Consider the following 23,151-nt stretch of genomic DNA (forward strand, 5'->3'; position numbering starts at 1 on the left):
AAGGATTTATAGAAATGTTGGCCAACTGAAAAGTATGAACATGAAAAGTATGAGCATGTACAGCACTCAGTATTTAGTTGGGCCTCCTTTGGCCTGTATTACTGCAGCAATGCGGCGTGGCATGGAGTCGATCAGTCTGTGGCACTGCTCAGGTGTTATGATAGCCCAGGTTGCTCTAATAGTGGCTTTTAGCTCTTCTGAATTGTTGGGTCTGGTGTATTGCATCTTCTTCTTCACAATACCCCATAGATTTTCTATGGGGTTAAGGTCAGGAGAGTTTGCTGGCCAATTAAGAACAGGGATACCATGGTCCTTCAACCAGGTACTGGTAGCTTTGGCACTGTGTGCAGGTGCCAAGTCCTGTTGGAAAATGAAATCTGCATCTCCAAAAAGTTGGTCAGCTGCAGGAAGCATGAAGTGCTCTAAAACTTCCTGGTATGTGGCTGCGTTGACCCTGGACCTCAGAAAACACAATGGACCAACACCAGCAGATGACATGGCACCCCAAACCATCACTGACTGTGGAAACTTTACACTGGACTTCAAGCAACGTGGATGAAGTGCCTCTCTTCTTTTCCTCCAGACTCTGGGACCTTGATTTCCAAAGGAAATGCAAAATTTACTTTCATCAGAGAACATGACTTTGGACCACTCACCAGCAGTCCAGTCCTGTTTCTCTTTAGCCCAGGCAAGACGCTTCTGACGCTGTCTGTGGTTCAAGAGTGGCTTGACACAAGGAATGCGACAGCAGAAACCCATGTCTTTCATACGTCTGTGTGTGGTGGTTCTTGAAGCACTCACTCCAGCTGCAGTCCACTCTTTGTGAATCTCCCCCACATTTTTGAATGGGTTTTGTTTCACAATCCTCTCCAGGGTGCGGTTATCTCTCTTGCTTGTACACTTTTTTCGACCACATCTTTTCCTTCCCTTCGCCTCTCTATTAATGTGCTTGGACACTGAGCTCTGTGAACAGCCAGCCTCTTTAGCGATGACCTTTTGTGTCTTGCCCTCCTTGTGCAAGGTGTCGATGGTCGTCTTTTGGACAACTGTCAAGTCAGCAGTCTTCCCCATGATTGTGTAGCCTATAGAACTAGACTGAAAGACCGTTTAAAGGCTTTTGCAAGTGGTTTGAGTTAATTAGCTGATTAGAGTGTGGCACCAGGGGCCATCAATTTTGAACCTTTTCACAATATTCTAATTTTCTGATATGATGAATTTGAGATTTTCATTTGTTGTCATTTGTAATCATCAAAATTAAACAAAATAAACATCTGAAATATATGAGTTTGTATGTAATGTATGAATATAATATACAAGTTTCACTTTTTAAATGGAATTACTGAAATCAATCTACTTTTTCATGATATTCTAATTTTATGACCAGCACCTGTACATAACTGATGTCTTTCTGTATCTAAAGAGTTTTACAAATTTTATAATAGGCCTAAAATAAAGCTGATCCACAAAAGTTATTTTTGAAAACCAAAATATGAAAATAGGAAAATATTTAAAAGAAAAATGGGACATCTTGGTAATAAAATCATTTAGTTTATTGAGAAGCAACACAACAGTCAACATAGTCTAATAAGGAGTTTAGATTTAAAGTGTTAATGACCTGGAAGGGTTTTAGATAAAAAGCATTATTAAAAAATATCTGTAATTTTAAACTGTGGCTCCTTTTCCTTCATCTGCCTTCAACTTTTGCCATGGTTTGTTGATGCAATTAGGAGAGTTTAATCCTTCTACCTCATTCAGTTATTTTCATTTCCATCCATCCATCCATCCATCCATCCATCCATCCATCCATCCATCCATCCAACCATCCATCCATCCATCCATCCATCCATCCATCCATCCATCCATCCATCCATCCAACCATCCATCCATCCATCCATCCATCCATCCATCCATCCATCCATCCATCCATCCATCCATCCATCCATCCATCCATCCATCCATCCATCCATCCATCCATCCTTTCCATTTCAGTTTCCTTACTTCCGAATTCATAACACAAACCCTCATACGATCAGAAAATATAAAGTATTTATGGGGAGTCAATTCAAAGCACAAGTTTCTCCCAGTAAAAAGCTGAACCACAGTCTGGAGATGGGATTCCCAGTATATGAAGCAAAGTTTAGGGAAAACATTTCTATACTTCAATTTTGAAATCTTGAAACTTTTACAGAATTCTCTGTATGAGTTTTGGGCTAAAACTCATTAGGCTGCCTTGGATTGGTACATGTCTCCCTGATTAAGTGCATGTTGGTTCTGTGTGTCTGTGTTGCTGCTAAGCTGCAGGTGGCGCTCATCCTCACTTAGGTCTGTGGAATCAGTTTGCAGGGGGCCCAGTCGCTCTGCAGTATCTGTAAAAGAGTTTATACCACCAGTCAGGTGAGTTAAGGTTATGAGTGGCTGTGCTAGACCGTCTCATTTCTTATCACCTGTACTGAGACCCTTTTCTTTCCCAGGCTGGTTATTCACATCATTCCACTCTGGCTGGTGTCCATTGGTTGTGAGCTGTAACATGGACCTCAGAGATAGATCAGACTTATTACACAGCAACAGATTTGAATTCGATAAGCCTTGTAAACATGAGGTTGTCTGGTCTAAAGTCTTGCTTCCCCTCACCTGTTCAGGCTTTTGCTGCAGTCTCAACAGCTGACTGATGTAGCTCAGGATGAAGAGGAAGCTGAGGAAGGTGAAGTTACTAGCCACGCCTATAAGGGCTGACAGGATGGGGTAGTAAAACAGCAAATATCTGAGAAAAAGAGGGAAAAAAAACAATTAAAGATAGTATACTGTTGAAAACTGATGCCTAATTTTTAAAACAAATATATAAATGGTATATTTATTTACGAGAAAGTTATTAATTAGTTATTAATTTTCCTGTTAATTTCTTTCCTTTTGGACCTCCTAACACCCCAAAGATCTCATCAGAAAGATTCTTAAAATCTTTTTCCAGCCCCTAAATGGTGTTTTATGACTCCCTCAAGCTATATTAAAATCATTACATTGTTTGAAATGGTCGACAGAGCTTTCAAAAAGATCCTTTTTTTGTTTTATGTTATTGTCTCAAACAAAGATAACCAGAGTAAATACAAAGTTAAAATTTAAAATGATGATTTAATGAGGGAGTGGCGGCCTAGTGCTTAGGTTATTGGGCTTGGAATCCTGAGGTTCTGAGTTCGAGCCCCATTTCTGCGGACTGCCACTCTGGGGCTATGAGCAAGACCCTTAACCCCACATTGCTTCCTAGGTGCCCTACGAGGGCAGTCCACTGCTCCCCGAGGGGATGGGTTAAATGCATAGGTAAATTTCTCCATTGTGAGATCAATAAAGTTAAATTATTATTATTATTATGGGGAAAAACCAGCCCCCTCAACAAATCTGGGTTTGGATAAAAGTATTTTTCCTCATTGTTAAATCATTTGATCCTATTTATTCAGAAAGTTGAGTTTATTTCATTATCCTTTCATAGACCAATCTATCTCACCTCAAGCCGGTGAAATGGGCATGCACATACAGTTGAGAGGAGTAGATCTGGACCCTGCTAGATAGGACCTCAATGACTACTGTGACTGATGGGGCATACTGAAAACAAACAAAGGAAACATCAGCTTTAATTTACTTGTTTTTAGTGCCAGAAACTGAAGGAATTCACTTCTTAACTGTCACTCACTGGGTCATCTACGAACTCTGAGAAGAGCTCCACGTCCACAACCTGCTTCTGCTCAGCTGCTCCGCTCAGAAAGGCAGGGAGGAAGAGTAGCGTTCCCAGAGTCTTCAGCAGGTCGGATTGGTACCGCAGCATTCCCTAAACACAACAACGCTACACATTTTATATACAGAGGTTGTAAATATGTTGGCAGCCCTTTAAAAATATGTAGAAATCCCTGAAACAGATTTGTTCATTGCAGCTGTAATATTTTATTTAACCTCATTTATTTAGCTGAGGATTAAATAGAAATAAAGGAATATAGGACAGGATTCTTTACGCAGTGTTTGTCAATCATCCAGGGTCATTTTCTCATCTTCGCTCAGGTGTGGGAACTGAAACTGCCATGGAAAAAGTTTGCATTGATGATCAACTTAAACGTTCTCATTCTCCTATATTCAAAGACTTTTTTTTCAAAATGCCAACACATTTCAGAATTTAAAATCATGAACAAGATAAACAGATCCAGCAGCAGATTTTGTCAGAATTAAACCCAATATGTAAATTTCTTCCTACTCGTTCTTTGCACCATAGCTGGTTAAAATCTTTCATTGTTGCATGGGATTAAGTGTCTCACTAAAGTGAAATATACAAACAGCTCACTTAAATCCAATAGTGAGTATACTTCAGATGTAAGACAATGTCTTCAGAGTCACATCTTATTTTTACCCTTTAAACCCCCCAAAAGATCCTGTACTCCAGTTCAATTAAGGCATTACAAAATAAATACTTAATTAAACATCAAATAAAAATATGCAGTTTGTAGCACTGTTGTTTTGCAGCAACAAAGTTCTTGGTTCAATTCCCGGGCCAGGGTATTTATGCATGGAGTTTGCATGTTCACCATGTGCATGCATGGGTTCTTTCCGGGTACTCCAGCTTCCTACCACTGTCAAAAAACATGACCGTTAATTAGCATCTCTAAATTGTGTGCATGGTTGTATGTCTCTGTGTTGCCCTGCAACAGAGACCTGTGTTCAGGGTGTACTCCGCCTCTCGCAGATAGACTGCCAGAGATAGGTACAGCAATGGAATAAGCGGGAGAAGATGGATAGATGGATAATACTTTAACTGAAAATATACACATGCTTTTTGGTAGCATAAAAACACCTTCTGTGTCATTCACTCAGGGATCTGAGTCAAAACAAGCTCGTCATAAGAACAAGCAGCTCTGACCAGCACACATTGCGGCTATGATTAAAGTTAATACAGATCAAGGCTGTACTCACAAAACGAGAGCTGGACGCCTTCTGCAGCTGACTTGCCTGAAAAACACATGACTTTAAGAATCACTGCAGAAAATTATCATTTTTAGAGCAGAAACCAAGAGTAGGGCTTACGGTGCGAGCAGAGGAAGCAAGTTTGTCTCCACCCTGGGAGAAACAGGTAGTCTTGATCATGAACATTCCAACCTCATGATTGGCGGGGGAGTCAGGCATCTCCAGCTGCAAGTACATCCGATACGCCTGGCCAAATGTCAGCGCCTACGACAACCAGAAAATGATCAGAATGTATACATTTGGTTGCTTAAATGTTCATGCACTTTGTCACATATTGAAATCACAAGTGACACATATTGTATTGGGATTTTAAATTATTAAATAACCCAGAGTATCACAACAAGGCAATGTGGTTTTCAATTTCCATAATAACAAACGGAAATCGAGGAAACTGTGTGGAGCTTTTATGTTCTATAGTGTTTTTTAGGACCAAAACACAGACATGAGTGTGGAATGTGCATAATGAAGAATTAATCATGAGAAGGAAATAAAAGAAGAAAAGCAGTACGGGGAAGAATTACAGAAAATAAAAGGCAATGTAACAGTAGAATTCAACAAGGATCCACAGGCAAAACTGAACTTCAATACTCAGGGAAGGGAGGAGAATGACATAGAAAGCAATAATCAGAGATCCTGTGTACATACATAGTTCTTGCTTCTCATCAAAGAGACATTAGCCACAGGATAAGAGCACCAGAAAGATGATGGTGACTCACAGTCTGTCCTGTAATCAAATAAAGGTATTTCATAAAAAATGTGCGGTATTATGGGTCCTTTGCAGCTGCATTTTACCCACCTGTAATAATAGTACACCGGTGCAGAAAAAGCAGCTTTGGGCATGTAGGAGAAGTAGAAGGTCCCATATAAAAAAGCAGCGATCAAAAGGAGAAGAATCACAATGGAGAACACAGTTAAGCCCTGCAGGACTCTCTGACGTGCTCGTGAGATTCCCAGAATCACTGTTTGCTGGAGCCTTAGCAGAATCTGACCGATTATGACCAAAGGTTCTCCGACATCTTCCTCTGAGGCCAGATGGTTTTCCTGATCCATAAGATCTGAAATTAAAGAAATGCAGGGTAGCAGAGCAGGGAAACTAAAAAGAATAACGCTGACCCAATAAGCACATGATGACACTTGTGAAATATTTCAGAAATAAAGCTTACTCTCATAAAGCTTCACACAGAAATAATCAGTTACAAAGGAAGAGCAAAAGCCTTCTAAGAAATGAGATCACTGAAAACCCCCGAGTCCAATCCAAGTCCCACTGTGAGGCTGCTTACATCAGATGACTCCAAACTGGGCCAAGAATCAGCCTCCAGTCCGACTTCACTGGATATAAAGTTTATCCATTTCACAAACAGAACTATCAAAAATTGCTGCACAGAAAACCAAGAACTTCATGATTAAATCAAGTGCTATAAACCTGTTTGAACAAGAAAGTTTTGATCTGATTTACAGAAGAGACTGCTAAGGTAGACCGCTTTCCAGCCTTGCAGTCATTTTCTCAAAGATAAAACTGAATGTTTGTGACTGAGTATGTTAAAGTTCATGGATCAGGGACTTTTAACGCAAGTTCTTGAATTTATCATTCTAATTAGACAGTTCATATCTAAAAAGGAAAAAAATGAAGAGGAAAACATAAAGTCACTGAGTTCTTTTGAAATGTAAAGCTATAAACCAGCAGGAATAGGTTTCCAGTCGCCCTTTTTAAGATCAGCAACTCACCGCCGGTTTGTCTTGGCCGACTAAGCGCTGTTAGGAAACTTCTCCCCGAAGTCTCTCTGTGCAAAATGATCTTGGTGAAATGTAAAAACAACTCCCCTAAGCATCTTATCATCTGTCATTGGATGGAGTTTAGTCCAGCCCACATCTACAAAGCTGCTTAGAGCTCAAACAGCATTAAAAATAAATGTTATCTTTAAGCTTTTTTTGATTATGTCAGTTTTCATTTAAATGTATCAGTTTTATAGATTTGAAGTTGTTGCCTTGATTTTGATTTACAATATGAAATAGTTTTATCTTAAGATCTTTGAATTTTCTTATAATAGTTGCTTTATTTGCCTCCCTTTATCTTATTTTTCTTTTAGTTTACTTTCTGTCTGTTTTGCTTCTCTGATTTTCTCTCATTACCATCTGACCACCTGTTCTGTTTCTTCTTCACCCACCTGCATTCAATCCACCAATTATTCTCTCAAAAACAAAAACTGGTGAAAGGTGAATTCTACTGTGATTGTTCTCTGTTTCCCTTTGGAACTGTTACGGTTGCCCACAATCCTTTGCATGACAGGAAGTACAGTATATGCACAGTCCACCTCCGAGTTTAACAAAAATACATCATATTAGGGTTACCAATCTGTGAAAATTAAAGAAGGCACACTTCTGCACTAGGCATTGTCTTCCACCATATCGACATTATGAATTTATTTTCACCTTTCCTTGTCTGTGTGAGATTTGATTTGTAAACATTTAAATCAAACCTGAATTAAATCAAACACAGAATTTCTTTTCTTAGCATTGGACAGCTCTGTCTTTAAATTTATTTTTCTTTTTAAGTGTCCTGTCTGGCGATGTGGCAATAAGAATAATTGTCTTGATGCCAAACAGAGCCCAACAGATTTTGCTTTCACAAGTGGAGCAGTACGGCTATCGCCACAGTGTTCCACTTGATTTATACATATAAATAGCTTTATTATAATTCATGCAAGGAGAATTACAGATTATATGGACACTGCACTGAGTTGTTTTATTTTATGGGTCAGAATTCTCGCTGCAGAGTTTTGCACAAATTGCAGTCAAGAAAGCTCCTTCTTGTTCAGACATGAAAACAAACTATTACAATAGTCTAAACGCAAAGAAACAAAAGGCATGAATTATAAGTTCCAGATCATGCCTCGAGACCATGTTCCTTAGTTTAGAGATTATCCTTAGTTGAAAGAAGCTGTTTGGTTATATGGGGTTTTAAACGTGAGACGAGGATCTAAGATTCTATTCTGGATTTCACAGGACGCCAATGAAGAGAAGCTTGGATAGGAGAGATATGATCTATGTTTTTAATTTTCATCAGAATTGTGGATCAACTGAAAACTTTTAACAGTAATTTGTGGACTTCCTGATGGTGAAGAATTACAGTAGTTCAGCCTTGAAGTAACAAATACATGGACTAGTTTCTCAGCATCACCCCTGGACAGGATGGTTCTAATTTATGCAATATTCCAGAGATAAAAGAAGGAAATTTGAGAAACCAGCTCGACAAGAGATTTGAATGACAGGTGCTGATCAAAAATATCATCAGGGTTTTATACTTTATTATCTTTTGTCTTTTTTATATTCCGATGAGGTGACTGATTGATATAAAGGATTAGTTTAATCAAAATGTATGGACCAATAAAGCCCTGTGCTAAATAAAGCTTGCTGTGAGGATGGGTGTCCTGTGTTCAGAAATGTGAATTATTGCGTTGCAACTGAATATTTTGTTGTGATATTTCTAAAAAAAAAAAAAAAAAAAAAAGCACTTTTCAGAAATGTTATGACATAGAAACCCAATCACAAACGTAGGCTTGTGGCCACTGCATTGATAGCTGTTTGTAACATCCCCTCTGGCAAGTAATGCCACTTGAGTAGCAAGAAAAGAATAACTGTCCCTTTCTCGTGGGATTTTGGGGTTTCATTTTTCTAGGAAGACCAGTTCAGATTGTTACGATGTCTTCCTGCCACTGCACTTCTCAGAATGACCTGTAGTTTCTGAGCGGATCTTCAGGGCTAAATTTGGTCAAACCTTTCAGTGTAACTTTTGCCTTTTTACATGATCTGTCATTGTACCTGATCAACTGCAGGATAAACTGTCTATGTAACAGGTTAACATTTTGAATTACATAGACAAGAAGTTACAAGCTTTAGAGTCATCTTCTGTAGGAAACTGTGGCTCAGTGTGTAGAGTTGTTGTCTTGCAGTTAAAGATTTTGAGCTTCAGTCGAGTTTCTTGCTTAATGTGCTGTTTTATCTTTCAATAAGGCACTTAACTGCAGGTGCAGGGTGTGATTGGGGGAATGTCAGTATGAGGATAAAAGAACTAAAGTGGTTTTGTGCCCAAGCCTGCAGTAAAGCATATCTTACATGTGCTCCATAAGAATTACTTCAAAGCTCTTAGTTTAAAACCCTTTTATGTGTTTCTTAATTCTTGTCCCATTATTTCCATGTATAGTAATTTGTGATTTAGTGGCATTGGGATAAGTTGTGTGTTGTGTTAACAACAGGTGCCAAACTGAGGTCAGTCAGAAGATGGGTCACTATAGGTTAATACATCTTCACACCACTTAAATATGTGCATTGATTCTGTACATCTCATAATTTTACTTATATTGTTATTTTTTTTCTTCTTCTTGGTTCTCTTCTTAAATATTGGTGGAAGTGCAACATTAAAGCCAGAATAAGGCTGGAGTTTCCCTTCTACAGAGCCACACAAAACACTGAGGCTTTTATGCACTTGTGGGGTTTTAACAAAATTTTATGTACTGTGTCAGATGATGGAGAATTACAATATAACAAGTTTTTCATTTAAGTGTTTTTTTTTAGCTGACACGTGTTTTTACATAAATAGAGATTTTAAATTGACACTTGTTTTATATAAATAATTGATTGTATTGTTATGATTTAGCAAATAAAGTTTTGTTAAAAGTCAAAAGTCCTCTTAAATATAATGTATAGGTTTTTAAACCTAGTCTACAAAATAAAAAGATACCTTTGATTTTTTGGGAAATGGACAGCACAAGACTGCAAATGTCTGAAACATAAGCCAACTTTAAGAAAAAAAGTATGAAACTCCCCTTAAAACCAGCGTGAACTATTGATGAAGATAACTGTATAAGATTACTAAAACGTCTAAAGCTTAAGAAGCAGAAAAAATAATAAATAGCAATGTTTAAAAATGTTTGCTACATACAATTTTTTGGGTTTTGAATATATATATATATATATATATATATATATATATATATATATATATATATATATATATATATATATATATATATATATATATATATATATATATATATATATATATATATATTTTTTTTTTTTTTTTTTTTTTTTTTTTTTTTTTCTTTTCTTTTTGGGATTTGTTCCTCTCACCCACCACCCAAATTAAATTTGGAACACAGGTGAACAAAGGAAAGTATTTTTTTTCTTTTTTCTGGAGGTGAGTGTTGTTTCCTACTTCCTTGTTTAACTCGTTTGCCAACCGCCATAAAACGCTACAAGAAGAAGAAAAAAGGAAAGAGCCAAACTTCCCATTTGATCCTCTAGAATAGAGGAGGATTTTCTCCGACCACTTGGGGGCGATATACTCTTACCGAGTAGCAACACCGCGCCAAACTCTTTTTCAACAAGAGAAGAAGACTGTAGCCGGAAAAGGCTCCAGACATCCTGTTGCATGTAGAAAACAGCTGAAAGGTAAACTGACTGCATGATATTTTATGAATTTCAGGTTTTTCTCTTCGTGTTAGTAATATTCAAACAAAGCTAATACTAAACGGGCTTTATTTGATACCGAATCCTATTTTTGTTTATGTAAGGACATTCCGGAAACGATTCTGTCTTTTTCTTTTTTTATTTCTTGGAAACTAACTTTTCCAAAAACAAAAATATATATATGAAAATATACAAACGGCAAAAAAAAAAAACATAAAAAAAACAACCAAATAGATCCCTCACTGATTTTATTATTCTGTTTAGGACTGAAACTCTTGCTGATATATTTTCCACACAGCTTAATTTTGATTGATTGACTTTATTGATCTCACAGTGAAGAAATGTACAGTATATACAGTGCGTCCACATATAACAGCTTTTTTTATTTATTTTTTATAGTGGTATCATTATACAGAGTTATTGCATAGGGTGTTTACATGGGTATTTATATAGTTGGATATGGATATATATATATATATATATATATATATATATATATATATATATATATATATATATATATATATATATATATATATATATATATATATATATATATATATATATATATTTTTTTTTTTTTTTTTTTTTTCTTTTCTTTTTGGGATTTGTTCCTCTCACCCACCACCCAAATTAAATTTGGAACACAGGTGAACAAAGGAAAGTATTTTTTTTCTTTTTTCTGGAGGTGAGTGTTGTTTCCTACTTCCTTGTTTAACTCGTTTGCCAACCGCCATAAAACGCTACAAGAAGAAGAAAAAAGGAAAGAGCCAAACTTCCCATTTGATCCTCTAGAATAGAGGAGGATTTTCTCCGACCACTTGGGGGCGATATACTCTTACCGAGTAGCAACACCGCGCCAAACTCTTTTTCAACAAGAGAAGAAGACTGTAGCCGGAAAAGGCTCCAGACATCCTGTTGCATGTAGAAAACAGCTGAAAGGTAAACTGACTGCATGATATTTTATGAATTTCAGGTTTTTCTCTTCGTGTTAGTAATATTCAAACAAAGCTAATACTAAACGGGCTTTATTTGATACCGAATCCTATTTTTGTTTATGTAAGGACATTCCGGAAACGATTCTGTCTTTTTCTTTTTTTATTTCTTGGAAACTAACTTTTCCAAAAACAAAAATATATATATGAAAATATACAAACGGCAAAAAAAAAAAACATAAAAAAAACAACCAAATAGATCCCTCACTGATTTTATTATTCTGTTTAGGACTGAAACTCTTGCTGATATATTTTCCACACAGCTTAATTTTGATTGATTGACTTTATTGATCTCACAGTGAAGAAATGTACAGTATATACAGTGCGTCCACATATAACAGCTTTTTTTATTTATTTTTTATAGTGGTATCATTATACAGAGTTATTGCATAGGGTGTTTACATGGGTATTTATATAGTTGGATATGGATATATATATATATATATATATATATATATATATATATATATATATATATATATATATATATATATATATATATATATATATATATATGTTATTGAACTGGGTGTCAAACATAAATAGTAAATTGTACATTATACATTGCACAAGCATCAGATAGAAATATGAACACTCTCTGTAGTGTAGAAATTAATCATGATGAAAATGGCAAAGTTATCTCATCTCTTAGGGTTTTCTAGACCGGATTGTGTTCATTTGTCCTCTCTGGTTGCAGGATGTCCTGTAACGCCAGCGTTACTCGTCTCCATCTGTCCTCGCTGAGAGGGGCAGAAAAAGCCCCAGTCCACCTCATGCCCTGCGAGATCGAGCACAACGGGTTGGCCCAGGTCTCCCAGTATTTCACAGCTACGATTAAAGAGCACAAAACGGGTACAACAAACAGATTCTAGTCCCCTGCTTGTCATTGATAATGCCCATCTACCAGGACAACTTAACGCTGCTCCTGCGTTCATCTTACAGAGTTTAAAATCGTTTTTTTTATGCAGTAAACCTGTAATTCTCCTTCCATTCCACAGTTATGCACCACTTTATGGTGCTCTCCTAATAAAATAGACTGAGGTCCCTGGTTATAACCAATGCATCTATCCACTTGCAGAGAAGACGGTGTCTTTCAGAGGACGTGGGTTAAAGGGACAAGAGATCAGCTGTCCTCAGGGTTACACAGGCCTGGTCCTAAAGGAAGTCGACCGCCATGGCTCTGACCAGCAGGTAAAGTAATAATGGAGACTGTACACACCGGAATTTACTGTCCAGGAAAGGAGTAATATCAGATACTAGCATAAGTGTTAAAGGGATTCATTCTCTGTGTATACATGTTGCATCTCCAGGACAGGACGGTTAAGGTGAGCTCAGTGTTCAACAAGCTGACCTACTGGAACCTAGAGACTCCTCCCACTTCAGATGATACCGTGGTGATGGCGATGGACTGGCCGGAGCTGGCTGAGGCTGTAAGTCGTTTATGGAGTTGGCTGTAAAAGAACAATGCAGGGGGAAACAAGATAAAACAATATCAGTTCTACCTGGAAATAAGCTTCAGTGAAGTTCCAGAGCCAGTCCAAACAAACAGTGAAATAAACCTCTAATTGTTCAGAAATCTAGAATGATTAGAGGAGTTGTAGCCTGACAGGAAATGTTAAAATTGTTCCCAATAGAGAAAAAAAAATACACAGAAAACTTTAACTTCAATTTATCTCTAAAGAGTATGATTGAATAGATACAAATGAGGATTAGGGTCACAAAGCAGGTAAAAATGTGTTTTCTTTCCTATTACAGTAGTAGTATAAACAATATAAAGTCAAAAATGTATTTCAAGAATAGAAAACTCAAGATGTTTAAGAAAATATTCCCCAGTTCGATTTGGTTAGGAAGCTAAAATATGGAGAAAAAAATGAATTATGCCTATATCCTCATCCAATCAGAAGGTTTTTAGGGCTTAAACAGAGTTACTTAAAGGAATAGTACACCCAAAACATGATTAGCCTTCATTTTCCACTCACCCCCATGCTGAACAACACTCTGGAGTACTTTTTTGATATCTCAAATGCATCTGGAGATCTGGGAGGCTTCTTGCTGTCTGCTGACATTCAAATAATGGAGGTATATGGTGCCCGAGACAGAAAGGTCCATAAAAGTCCACAAAAAACGTGTCAATATTCCTCCATACTGCTCATCCAATGTATTCCAAGTGTCCTGAGTGGGTAGCATCCAGAATTTACTCGAAACGAAGTCATTTAGAATGTTTTTAGAGCATAAACAGTAGTGTATAGGATTTCCTGAAAGCGCGCACATGCACGCTCACGACGCTACAGAAGCCGGCAGACCAAACCAGCGCATTCAGCTCGGCAAAGAACTCATGCCCTTCCTCAACACTGAAGTCCTCAGACATTTTTCTTTCGTTGTTTCTTTCTTTGCACAGGTAAACAGCACATTTCTTCTTCTACGCTTGCATTATCGGCAGAGCAGACGCTGAATGCGCACTTTCATCTGGTTTGGTCTGCCGGCTTCCGTAGCGTCGTGAACGCGCATGTGCGCGCTTTCAGGAAGTCCTATACACTACTGTTTATGCTCTAAAAACATTCTAAATGACTTCGTTTCGAGTAAATTCTGGATGCTACCCACTCAGGACACTTGGAATACATTGGACGAGCAGTATGGAGGAATATTGACACGTTTTTTGTGGACTTTTATGGACCTTTCTGTCTCGGGCGCCGTAGACCTCCATTATTTGAATGTCAGCAGACAGCAAGAAGCCTCCCAGATCTCCAGATGCATTTGAGATATCAAAAAAGTACTCCAGAGTGTTGTTCAGCATAGGGGTGAGTAGAAAATGAAGGCTAATCATGTTTTGGGTGTACTATTCCTTTAAATCTTATGTAAAATTAATCTTTATTAGAATTATTTTTTTTTTTTTAAATAAAGGTTCCATCTTGCTTAAAGCAGGCTGTGGCCGTGTCATCTTCTCTTTGTATAAGTTTTCTCTGCATTTGAATCAAAGTTTAAATTATGTTCTTGTTGTTACATACTTAATCCTAAAAAAGGTAAACATTGTTAAAAGCCTCACATTTTTTTTCCTGGGTGACCTTAATAATCTCTAGTAAATCAAACATCAGATAAGTCTGGACTCCATGAGTCAGATTCTGTATGATAATAAAAGTTATGAATGTGAATCAAACTTGTAATAAAGAACCAGGCTCCCTCAGATTGGTTAGAAATGTGACAAGTCCTGGCTTTAGAGAAACGGCCCCACAGCATGATGCAGCCTCTGCCATGCTTTACATTTATTAGTTTGTGTATGAAAGGCTTGATTTGACTCCTCTTAACAGATGTCTAGTTACTGTCAGCATGCGACCCTATCTTTTTCCCCATCTGATAAAGAAGTACACAAATTGTCCACTTATACAGCTGCTGAGTTCCGCTGTGCTGCAGTACTGCTGGCTGGACCAGGGATTCTACATCAGGTTCAGGATTATGTCCTTTTTAAATGAGGGTGACAGAAACCTGGACACAACGCGGCATTTTAAGTGGAAAAAATGTTTGGGCTTTGATACAGCAGGCTAATATCAAGGCTTCTGGGAAGATTTTAAACACTGACTTGGTTGTGGTGATGCCTGGTAAGATTAGCTGGGTTGTAAGTGCATATATTAAGGAGAGAAAATTCACATCTAAATTCGGGGCTGTGCCTCCTTTTGTTTTTAAAATCTAGTGAAATAAATGTATCCCAAACTTTTTAACATCCTAAGCCATGAGTGTGGATACAACTACTGACTAAACTGTCTCACACTTCTAGAAACGGTTTACTCGGGAATAAAAAAACTTTTCTAAGAGGATATGACTTCTGGCTGATGCTGATGTCTTCTCTCTTCACAGATCCATGGAACAGTTGAAGACTGAAACTTTCTCATTACATCATCCCAACTGAACACCCACATCGCTGCCTATAACCCAACGATAACCTGAGTAGTATTACTGTCCCAAACAATAGTTTTTGTACGTGTTGTTTTGTAAATAAAGAGGAAAAACCCACTTACTCTGGGTAAAGGGAATTCTTTTGATTAGTAAAACACAACCAAAGGTTCTTTGCTGCAGAACACCATTTATTCACAAGGTGACATTTGGATGCTGAACATCGGCACTCACGAAACCCTCGATCCACTAAGAACATCAGTTTAAATTATTTTTTATTACAGAAAGTGTCTCAAAACATGTAAAACCGTACAGAACAATAAATTCCACCATCAGGCACATACAAAGACATTAAAGATAAGGCAAACATTAAGTGGATTATCTACCCTTCATCTGGGGTTCAACCCGAAGGTGAACGAGCGCCAGAGGAGGAGGAAGTGAAGAACAGTTAGAAGTGTGTTGGTCCAATCAAAGTGCAGGTGTTCAGTGAATCCATCTCAACTTTAAAGGATTGTCTTGACTTTTAAGGGATGGTTTCTTACTCAAATGATGAAATGGAGGAAAAAAATGCAGGTGATGCATCAAAAACAGTTGAAAGGAAGAAGATATTAAACCTTTTATGTGACAGACTTTCAAACTTTGCTTTCAGCTGCATCCTGTCATCACGAAACGGCACAACACTGAAATGATCTCCATCTAAATCTGCTGGCAAATCGTCATAGCAACAGGACACAAATATGCATTACAACTTATATAGGAACTAATTTGACTGCTTTTCGCTCGCTGTGGTAAAGACTTGCTGTATAATGTTACAATGCAGTACTTAGCTGAATTCACTATGACTAACATTCAATGCAACCAACTTAAACTATAAAATAATCCTCATGTATTACAAAGAGTAGCAGAGAAGTAAAATAAGTTTTTTTAATGACTATCACACCAATATGTCTACATTAGGCAATCTAAGACTAAAACAGTGCCTCATGTTTTGTTTTTGAGCTTAATGAGAAAACTGGATGGTTTCAGGCGCCACAGCTGTCAGGAGCAGGGCGTTTTTGGTCTTTAAAACTGGTTTTTACCTGTTTTAATCTTTTGAAAACCCTTTCTTAAATTAATTTTGGACAATGTACCAAACATTGACCTTAGTGCGGAAGTGGACCCTTTGGATGAGTTTGCTTGGTGTTTCAAACCTGAAAATACAAACTAAACAGTTAACTTGTTTTTATTTAAAGTTAGGACAACGCTGTCTGTGACAAAACATGAGTAAATTTATTCTTTAAAAATACTTTTTTAGCTTTAATGCCAATTATACATTATTCCCCACCTCCTCGTAGTATTTTAAACAGTATTCCATATAGTTTACACAAGGGGGATACACACTGAATAATATTCACTTTTCATCCTCTGTACAGTGCCTTATACACTGCCTGGCCAAAAAAAAAAAGTCGCCGCCAAAAAAAAAAGGTCACTCTGGACTGACTTTACCTTTGATTATGGCACGCATTTGCTATGGCATTCTTTCGATAAGATTCAGCAATGTCAAAAGATTTATTTCCATCCGGTGTTGCATTAATTTTTCACCAAGATCTTGCATTGATGATGGTAGAGTCTGACCGCTGCGCAAAGCCCTCTCTTGCACATCCCAAAGATTCTCAGTAAGGTTGAGGTCTGGACTCTGTGGTGGCCAATCCATGTGTGAAAATGATGTGTCACGCTCCCTGAACCAGTCTTTCACAATTTGAGCCCGATGAATCCTGGTATTGTCATCTTGGAATGTGCCTGTGCCATCAGAGAACAAAAAGTCCATTGATGGAATAACCTGGTCATTCAGTATATTCAGGTAGTCAGTTGACCTCATTCTTTGAGCACATACTGTTGCTGAACCTAGACTTGACCAACTGCAGCAATCCCAGATCATAACACCGCCCCCACAGGCTTGTACAGTAGGCACTAGGCATGGTGGGTGCATCACTTCACCTGCCTCTCTTCTTACCCTGATTCGCCCATCACTCTGGAACAGGGTAAATCTGGACTCATCAGACCACATGACCTTCTTCCATTGCTCCACAGTCCAATCATTATGCTCCCTAGCAAATTGAAGCCTTTTTTTCCCGGTTAGCCTCACTGATTAGTGGTTTTTTTTACGGCTACTCAGCTCAGTCCCAATCCCTTGAGTTCCCTTCGCATTGTGCGTGTGGAAATGCTCTTACTTTCATTATTAAACATAGCCCTGAGTTCTACTGTTGTTTTTCGTCGATTTGATCTCACAATACGTTTAAGTGATCGCTGATCACGATCATTCAGGATTTTTTTCCGGCCACATTTCTTCCTTAAAGATGATGGGTCCCCACTATCCTTCCAGTTTTTAATAATGCGTTGGACAGTTCTTAACCCAATTTTAGTAGTTTCTGCAATCTCTTTAGATGTTTTCTCTGCTTGATGCATGCCAATGATTTGACCCTTCTCAAACAGAATAACATCTTTTCCACAACCACGGGATGTGTCTTTCGACATGGTTGTTTAGGAAATGAGAAGCAAGTCATTGCACCAGTTGGGGTTAAATAACTTGTTGCCAGCTGAAAGATAATCGCCCATGCAGTAATTATCCAATAGGAGGCTCGTTCCCATTTGCTTAGTTGAATCCAGGTGGTGACTTTTTTTTTAGCCAGGCAGTGTAGAAGTATTCATAACCTTCGACCTGGAAGTCGCATTTTTAAAGGTCCTATAATCATGGAACAATCAAATTTTGGGGTATCTTAACGCTTGTAACGTAACTAGAGCTGTAAAGGCAGCTCTGGTTGACATTAGAAAACGAAACAAAAATATTGTTGCACGTTCTGAAATTTCAAAAACTTCACTAAATAAATAAATAAAAGGGTTATTTAAAAATCAGAACTGAAGAGTTTTGAGCTCCCCCACTGAGAGAGGAGTGTGTTAGCTGTGAGGAGGGGGCTGCGGCAGAGGGGGTCCCTCTGTGTCTGCCTTGCTGCGTTTAGCGGGCAGCGTCTGGTCATGAGCCTTCCGGATGTGTCGGTATAAATCCCCAGACTGCGTGTAGCTCCTGTAGCAGTAACGGCACTCATACGGACGCTCGCGTGTGTGCACGATGGCGTGGCGTCTCAGAGTGTACGTGCAGGAAAAAGTCTTCCCGCACACTCCGCATGTGGGCACGTCTTCCACAAAGTTGCCCATGGAGTCCTGGAGTTCTTGGAAGTAGGCGGGGGGGTCATGATGTTGCTGAGACGAGGACGGAGGAATGAGGGAGGCCGCGTCCTGGGAAGAAGGTCCGGCACCTGAAGACGAGGACGAAGGAGAAAGGGGGAAGGAGTAGTCGTTGGAATGAGGGGTTATCTGTAGGAGTCCCTGTGAATGTGTGGAGACAAAGTGCGGACTGCTTAGCTCTTCCTCCTGGATGTCCTCCTCATACTCCTCTTCCACATCCATCACAGATTCTTTCTCTCCGATGTCCTCTTTCTCCTCAAACTCTTCGTCAGAAATAACAATCGCCTCCTCTTTGATTTTCAAGATCTCCTCAACCTCGCCTGTCCTTCCTCCCCCCAGAGGACGTGTTCTAGCTACAACCGAAGCTCCTGCTTCGTCCTCAGGACGCTGAAGAGTTTGCAGTTGGGGAGCAGCCTGAAGCTCTGAGCTCTGGAGAGTTACGGCATTCTGAATTCTGATCTGCATCGGTGTCTGCTCAGGTGCCGAGTGTCTGGAGTTTGTTTGGACGTGTTTGGCGGGGGCTTGGATAGACCTGACCGTCTGCTGATCTCTGTTTCTGTGATCATTCTCTGAGAGGTGCTCACCAGAAGGTCTAAGAGGGTCTGGGTGGGCGCTGACAGAAAGAAGGGATTTTGACAGGCTGAGAGACACCACAGGACGACCATCCGACTGTCTGAATGTGATCAGGGAGGAGGAAGAGGGGGAAGGCTGCTGGATGGCACTGTAGCTGGATACAAACAGATAAACAGATTCAGACTCAGTTTTAAAGAAGAATCTCAACTAAGAACTAGGAACCAACTAAGAACTCCAGTAAACTATGGTAACACATTAAAAGAATAAATCTTTATGTAGATGTTGACAATTATCAATCTGAATTTGGAAACTTGCCGTTTTATAAAGATCTCTGAGGTCCGGACCAACATACTCTGACAAGAAACAGAAACTCATCTTTACAGTGAGTAAAGCTTGACTCAATAATAGTGCTGTTAAAAAACACTAAACACATACAGCAGGATGCTGTAGACTGTTTAAAATTCCAACTTTATCTCTTTTGGTTTGTTAAAAACACCTTTTTCCTGTTGTGGCGACATTCTCTCACCTGCACAGAGAGATGTTACCTCTGAAAGACGTACATTACTGAGAGCATTTAAAAACAATACCTACGCTTAGTTGCAGAGAATGTCCCCGCTTCACCTACTGTAAACCTTGGTTATTCAGATATTCAAAATCTGTTTACAATAAAAGGGTCACATATACCAAGTGTTTGATCAGATTAAATCATTTACAGCGGGACCTCTCTCATTATTCTAAGTAAGAGAATTTGCACGATCAGTGGCTGACTAAATACTTTTTGGCCCCACTGTAAGCATGCGTTGAACTTCTAGTGTTCTGATGTTGTACAAATGCGCAGTGGTGATTATTTTACTCTAAAGGTCTGAATGGGTGTGCAGATGGTGGCCAGTCGGAATGTTGATCGACTAAAACAAGCCTCAGTTTTTGTTCCGAATCAGATTAGAATCAGTCTGACATGTTTGCGTGAAACATATTTGATCCGATCAGATTTTCAGTCCGATATGTGTCCATGTAAAAATAACCGATCCAAATCGTCCCAATGGGACAGAACTTTTATTCTGAAAGAGAGATGGATTTTGAAAAAAATAAAAAATGATCTCCACTGCGCTTGTGTGCAACATAAGAGCGACATTTTTTTCCAGAAAATTAGACAGTTCCACACATGCTTAAATGATTTAATCTGATTCAAAGCTTGGTACATCCATACACATGTCATGATTGGATCAATTATTTTGTGTTTATGTAAGCAGGGATTTGGAATTTGCAGTTATAAACAAAACTAAAGCCACAGAAGCAGCCTGGACTCCCTGCAACAAAATGCATATTTCTTTGTTATTATTCACTGAACTGACACTTCACATAATAATTCCTGTTTTATTTAAATACTTTTTTCTATTGTAAGCTTAAAACAAGTAAACTAGTTATTAATTTGATTTAAATCAGCTTCAAATTGATAAAAACAACCAACAATAGAGTTTTACCTGTATGTTTCTGTGGTGCTACATGGACTGCAAAGAGAAGATCCTTCGTTTTGACTCCCTGGGCTCATCTTAGTCAGGCCTGCAGGGAGGAGGGCAGAAATGTTGGTCTGGGTCTGCACCAGCTCCCTGGATGGAGGCAGAGAAGTGATGTCCATGCCTGGTTGAGTAGTATCAGCGAGGTCAGGGCTCAGAGGAGTTTGTGTCTTAGATGAACCTCCACCACTCCTCTGCTGAGACTTCACACCCTCCACCGGACTCCTGTCTGCCACTTCTAAGACTGAGGAGGAAAGCGGTGCAGCTGTGCTCACTGGATTTGTGTGGTCTGCAACCATGGCTACCACAGGCTCTCCATCTGCCTCTGGTAGCCTCCTCTCTTCAGAGCGCGTGCTGTCCGCCTCAGCCAGAGGCCCTCGTCTCTGCAGTCGCCTCTTACACACTCTTACAACCTCGTTCATATGCAAAAAGCTCGCTGCTGCCAAGATGTCCTCCACAGGAGGAGACTCTTCCAGATGCAAAACACCTTCGTAGACAAAGTCCAACAGCACGCCAAATGCAGCAGATGTGACAATATCATTGTCAAGTGTCACGCAGCTGCTGGTGCTGCTCCCTGCATGGGAGTCCGAGTAGAACATGTGAAAGAACGGTGAGCATGAGGCCAAAACCGCCCGGTGAGCCAGGAAACGGGATGAGCCCACTTGTACGGTGCAATCACAGAGAAAGCCCCGCTGCCGCTGGGAACGCAGGGCCGACAGCAGCTGCTGGGAATGCTGGGGAAATTCCATGACCTGAGGAACAGAAACGGATCCAGAATGAAACACCACAAGGATATTTCACATATAAGATACAGGATTCATGCAAGAAATTTGTATTTCCTCACATCCTTCATCCAAATAAACTGACTCCACACATATCCAGCTCGGTGTCACCTTTCCAACTATGTCTCCAAACCACTTATAAGTAGAGCTTTCCCTTTGGTATCTGATGTGATGGGACTTCCATTAATCAATCCAGAACATGCAACAGATTCTTGATTTAAATTTGGTTTGGAAAATTTGGAAGCCATGTAAACACTTTAAAGCTATTCTCCTTAAAATATTCTTGAACTGTTTTTGCTTTGAAGCAGATTACATCATCCTATTAAAAGGGAAGTGTTTTGCGAAAAATTAAACATCCATAAGAAAGGCTGGATTAAATGTATTACAGCAAAACGTTGCACAAAGAACTACATCAGCAAGCTATCCTTCTGTAGTCTGATTAACCTTAGCTGGGTGTGCCACAGTGTTGCTAGGCTGTGTGTTTTGTTTTAAGTGCTTAATGTTACTATCTAATTTAACATTGTATACATAGAGTAGCAAAAATCAAGTAGCAACTGTTGAATATAAGTTTAAAACTCACGATGAGGACAGTTATAAGTTTCCTTTTTCGAGCTCTTGCTCTGGCAGCCTGATCTCCAGAGTGCTGCTTTACGTTACCGTATCCCCCTCTCCATGGCAACCAGACTGGATTTCTGAGTCCAAAGCCAAGAACCGAACCTTTTCGTAAAACAACATACATTAACAGCTAGAAAACGAATTAAGGAAAGCTACAACATCGTATAAAACCCATAAAACACAGATTACTCCACATATTATGCAAGCAAACGGGGGGGAAACAAGCATTAGCTCAATGACGCTATCACTAGTTAGCAAGTTAGCTCAACGTCTGTGAAATTATGTACACCTGGAACTTTGAAGCCGACAAGTTTCGGACCCAAAGAAATGTTTAAGCGTATCTTACAGATCTCGAAATTAATGTTATCGTAAATGGTAGATTATTTTTACCTGCTTTCACTGTTATGTTTCCCAACAAGAGGGTTCTTCTTCTTCTTTTCTATTATGGCGGATTGCAAGCAACTTTAAGCTGCATGCTGCCACCTACCGTACATGACTGTGTAGCAACATTACTTTACATCAAATTCTATTTTTTTATTTTCTGTGGATAAATAAACAATGCTTTCCTTAATATTTCCTTCATTTCCCAATATCCCTTTAAGACTTCATTCTTGGCCTGAATTTCCAACCATCCTTCTCAATTTCTCCCTTTCATGTTCATAAGTTTTACAGTTGATCAGTACATTTTCTACATTTTCTTTTTCTCCACATTCTTCACATTTATCATAATGTTTCCTCCCTAATAAATATAAATTGTCATTTAAATAGGTATGACCCACTGTTAATCTGATGATTATTACTTCTTCCCTTCTTTTTCTCTACTTAATTATTCTATTTAATACTGATTTTTAGACCTTATTTACCTCTTTTTCCATTTCTTTACTCTTAATAAGTGATTTCCCTTCCCCTTTCCCAAAAGGAATTGTAATGTTATTGTTCCCTCTAAAGCCCTTTTTTGCTAATATATCTGCTTTTTCATTTCCTCACCTTCATGTGCTGGAATCAGACATAACCAAATATCAATGCCACCCCTATGTATAATCTAAATAGACTGTGCTGGATTTCTCATAAATATTTTCTATCATTTCCTTCTCCCTG

At 38.8% G+C, this 23,151-nt stretch overlaps 3 protein-coding genes across 7 annotated transcripts; 1 reads left to right on the top strand and 2 right to left on the bottom strand.

Annotated features, from left to right (window-relative positions):
• Nucleotides 1-1,994: 1,994 nt before the first annotated feature.
• LOC119784516 (seipin-like) lies at nt 1,995-6,798 on the bottom strand. 2 transcript variants are annotated; one of them, XM_038286600.1, is made up of 10 exons: nt 6,724-6,798; nt 5,795-6,053; nt 5,644-5,722; nt 5,059-5,202; nt 4,948-4,983; nt 3,683-3,817; nt 3,497-3,594; nt 2,632-2,761; nt 2,445-2,520; nt 1,995-2,366 (listed from the first exon to the last, which is right to left on the bottom strand). In XM_038286600.1, the coding sequence occupies exons 2-10, from the start codon at nt 6,046-6,048 to the stop codon at nt 2,221-2,223; spliced, it is 1,098 nt and encodes a 365-aa protein (XP_038142528.1). In that variant the 5' UTR covers nt 6,049-6,053; nt 6,724-6,798; the 3' UTR covers nt 1,995-2,220. The 2 variants fall into 2 exon arrangements, with proteins under 2 accessions (XP_038142528.1, XP_038142529.1); XM_038286601.1 differs by having other exon boundaries at nt 2,227-2,366; nt 2,445-2,533.
• Nucleotides 6,799-10,390: 3,592 nt separating this feature from the next.
• rnaseh2c (ribonuclease H2, subunit C) lies at nt 10,391-15,467 on the top strand. 2 transcript variants are annotated; one of them, XM_038286522.1, is made up of 5 exons: nt 10,391-10,449; nt 12,160-12,314; nt 12,541-12,653; nt 12,773-12,892; nt 15,312-15,467. In XM_038286522.1, exons 2-5 carry the CDS (start codon nt 12,161-12,163, stop codon nt 15,333-15,335), a joined length of 411 nt encoding a protein of 136 aa, XP_038142450.1. In that variant the 5' UTR covers nt 10,391-10,449; nt 12,160; the 3' UTR covers nt 15,336-15,467. The 2 variants fall into 2 exon arrangements, with proteins under 2 accessions (XP_038142450.1, XP_038142449.1); XM_038286521.1 differs by lacking the exon at nt 10,391-10,449 and adding an exon at nt 11,316-11,409.
• A 2,506-nt stretch (nt 15,468-17,973) lies between these two features.
• Nucleotides 17,974-22,523, bottom strand: zbtb3 (zinc finger and BTB domain containing 3). Of its 3 annotated transcripts, XM_038286596.1 has the most exons (5): nt 22,444-22,523; nt 22,019-22,155; nt 20,781-21,408; nt 20,624-20,702; nt 17,974-19,296 (listed from the first exon to the last, which is right to left on the bottom strand). In XM_038286596.1, the coding sequence occupies exons 3-5, from the start codon at nt 21,403-21,405 to the stop codon at nt 18,282-18,284; spliced, it is 1,719 nt and encodes a 572-aa protein (XP_038142524.1). In that variant the 5' UTR covers nt 21,406-21,408; nt 22,019-22,155; nt 22,444-22,523; the 3' UTR covers nt 17,974-18,281. The 3 variants fall into 3 exon arrangements, with proteins under 3 accessions (XP_038142524.1, XP_038142522.1, XP_038142523.1); XM_038286594.1 differs by having other exon boundaries at nt 20,624-21,408; XM_038286595.1 differs by lacking the exon at nt 22,019-22,155 and having other exon boundaries at nt 20,624-21,408; nt 22,444-22,507.
• Between the last annotated feature and the right edge of the window lie 628 nt (nt 22,524-23,151).

This window comes from Cyprinodon tularosa, unplaced genomic scaffold (assembly GCF_016077235.1).
Source record: "Cyprinodon tularosa strain WSP-4 unplaced genomic scaffold, ASM1607723v1 ctg228, whole genome shotgun sequence".
NCBI classification, from domain to species: Eukaryota; Metazoa; Chordata; class Actinopteri; order Cyprinodontiformes; family Cyprinodontidae; genus Cyprinodon; species Cyprinodon tularosa.

Excerpts from the sequence above, each read along its gene's own strand:
- LOC119784516 (XM_038286600.1), bottom strand. The coding sequence starts at position 6,048 with ATGGATCAGGAAAACCATCTGGCCTCAGAGGAAGATGTCGGAGAACCT. Across the intron at positions 5,723-5,794 it reads CCGGTGTACTATTATTACAG|GACAGACTGTGAGTCACCAT; the intron begins GTGGGTAAAATG and ends ATTTGATTACAG. Across the intron at positions 3,595-3,682 it reads CAGAGTTCGTAGATGACCCA|TATGCCCCATCAGTCACAGT; the intron begins GTGAGTGACAGT and ends GTTTGTTTTCAG.
- rnaseh2c (XM_038286522.1), top strand. The coding sequence starts at position 12,161 with ATGTCCTGTAACGCCAGCGTTACTCGTCTCCATCTGTCCTCGCTGAGA. Across the intron at positions 12,654-12,772 it reads GCCATGGCTCTGACCAGCAG|GACAGGACGGTTAAGGTGAG; the intron begins GTAAAGTAATAA and ends TTGCATCTCCAG. Across the intron at positions 12,893-15,311 it reads GGCCGGAGCTGGCTGAGGCT|ATCCATGGAACAGTTGAAGA; the intron begins GTAAGTCGTTTA and ends CTCTCTTCACAG.
- zbtb3 (XM_038286594.1), bottom strand. The coding sequence starts at position 21,405 with ATGGAATTTCCCCAGCATTCCCAGCAGCTGCTGTCGGCCCTGCGTTCC. Across the intron at positions 19,297-20,623 it reads AGCACCACAGAAACATACAG|CTACAGTGCCATCCAGCAGC; the intron begins GTAAAACTCTAT and ends GTTTGTATCCAG.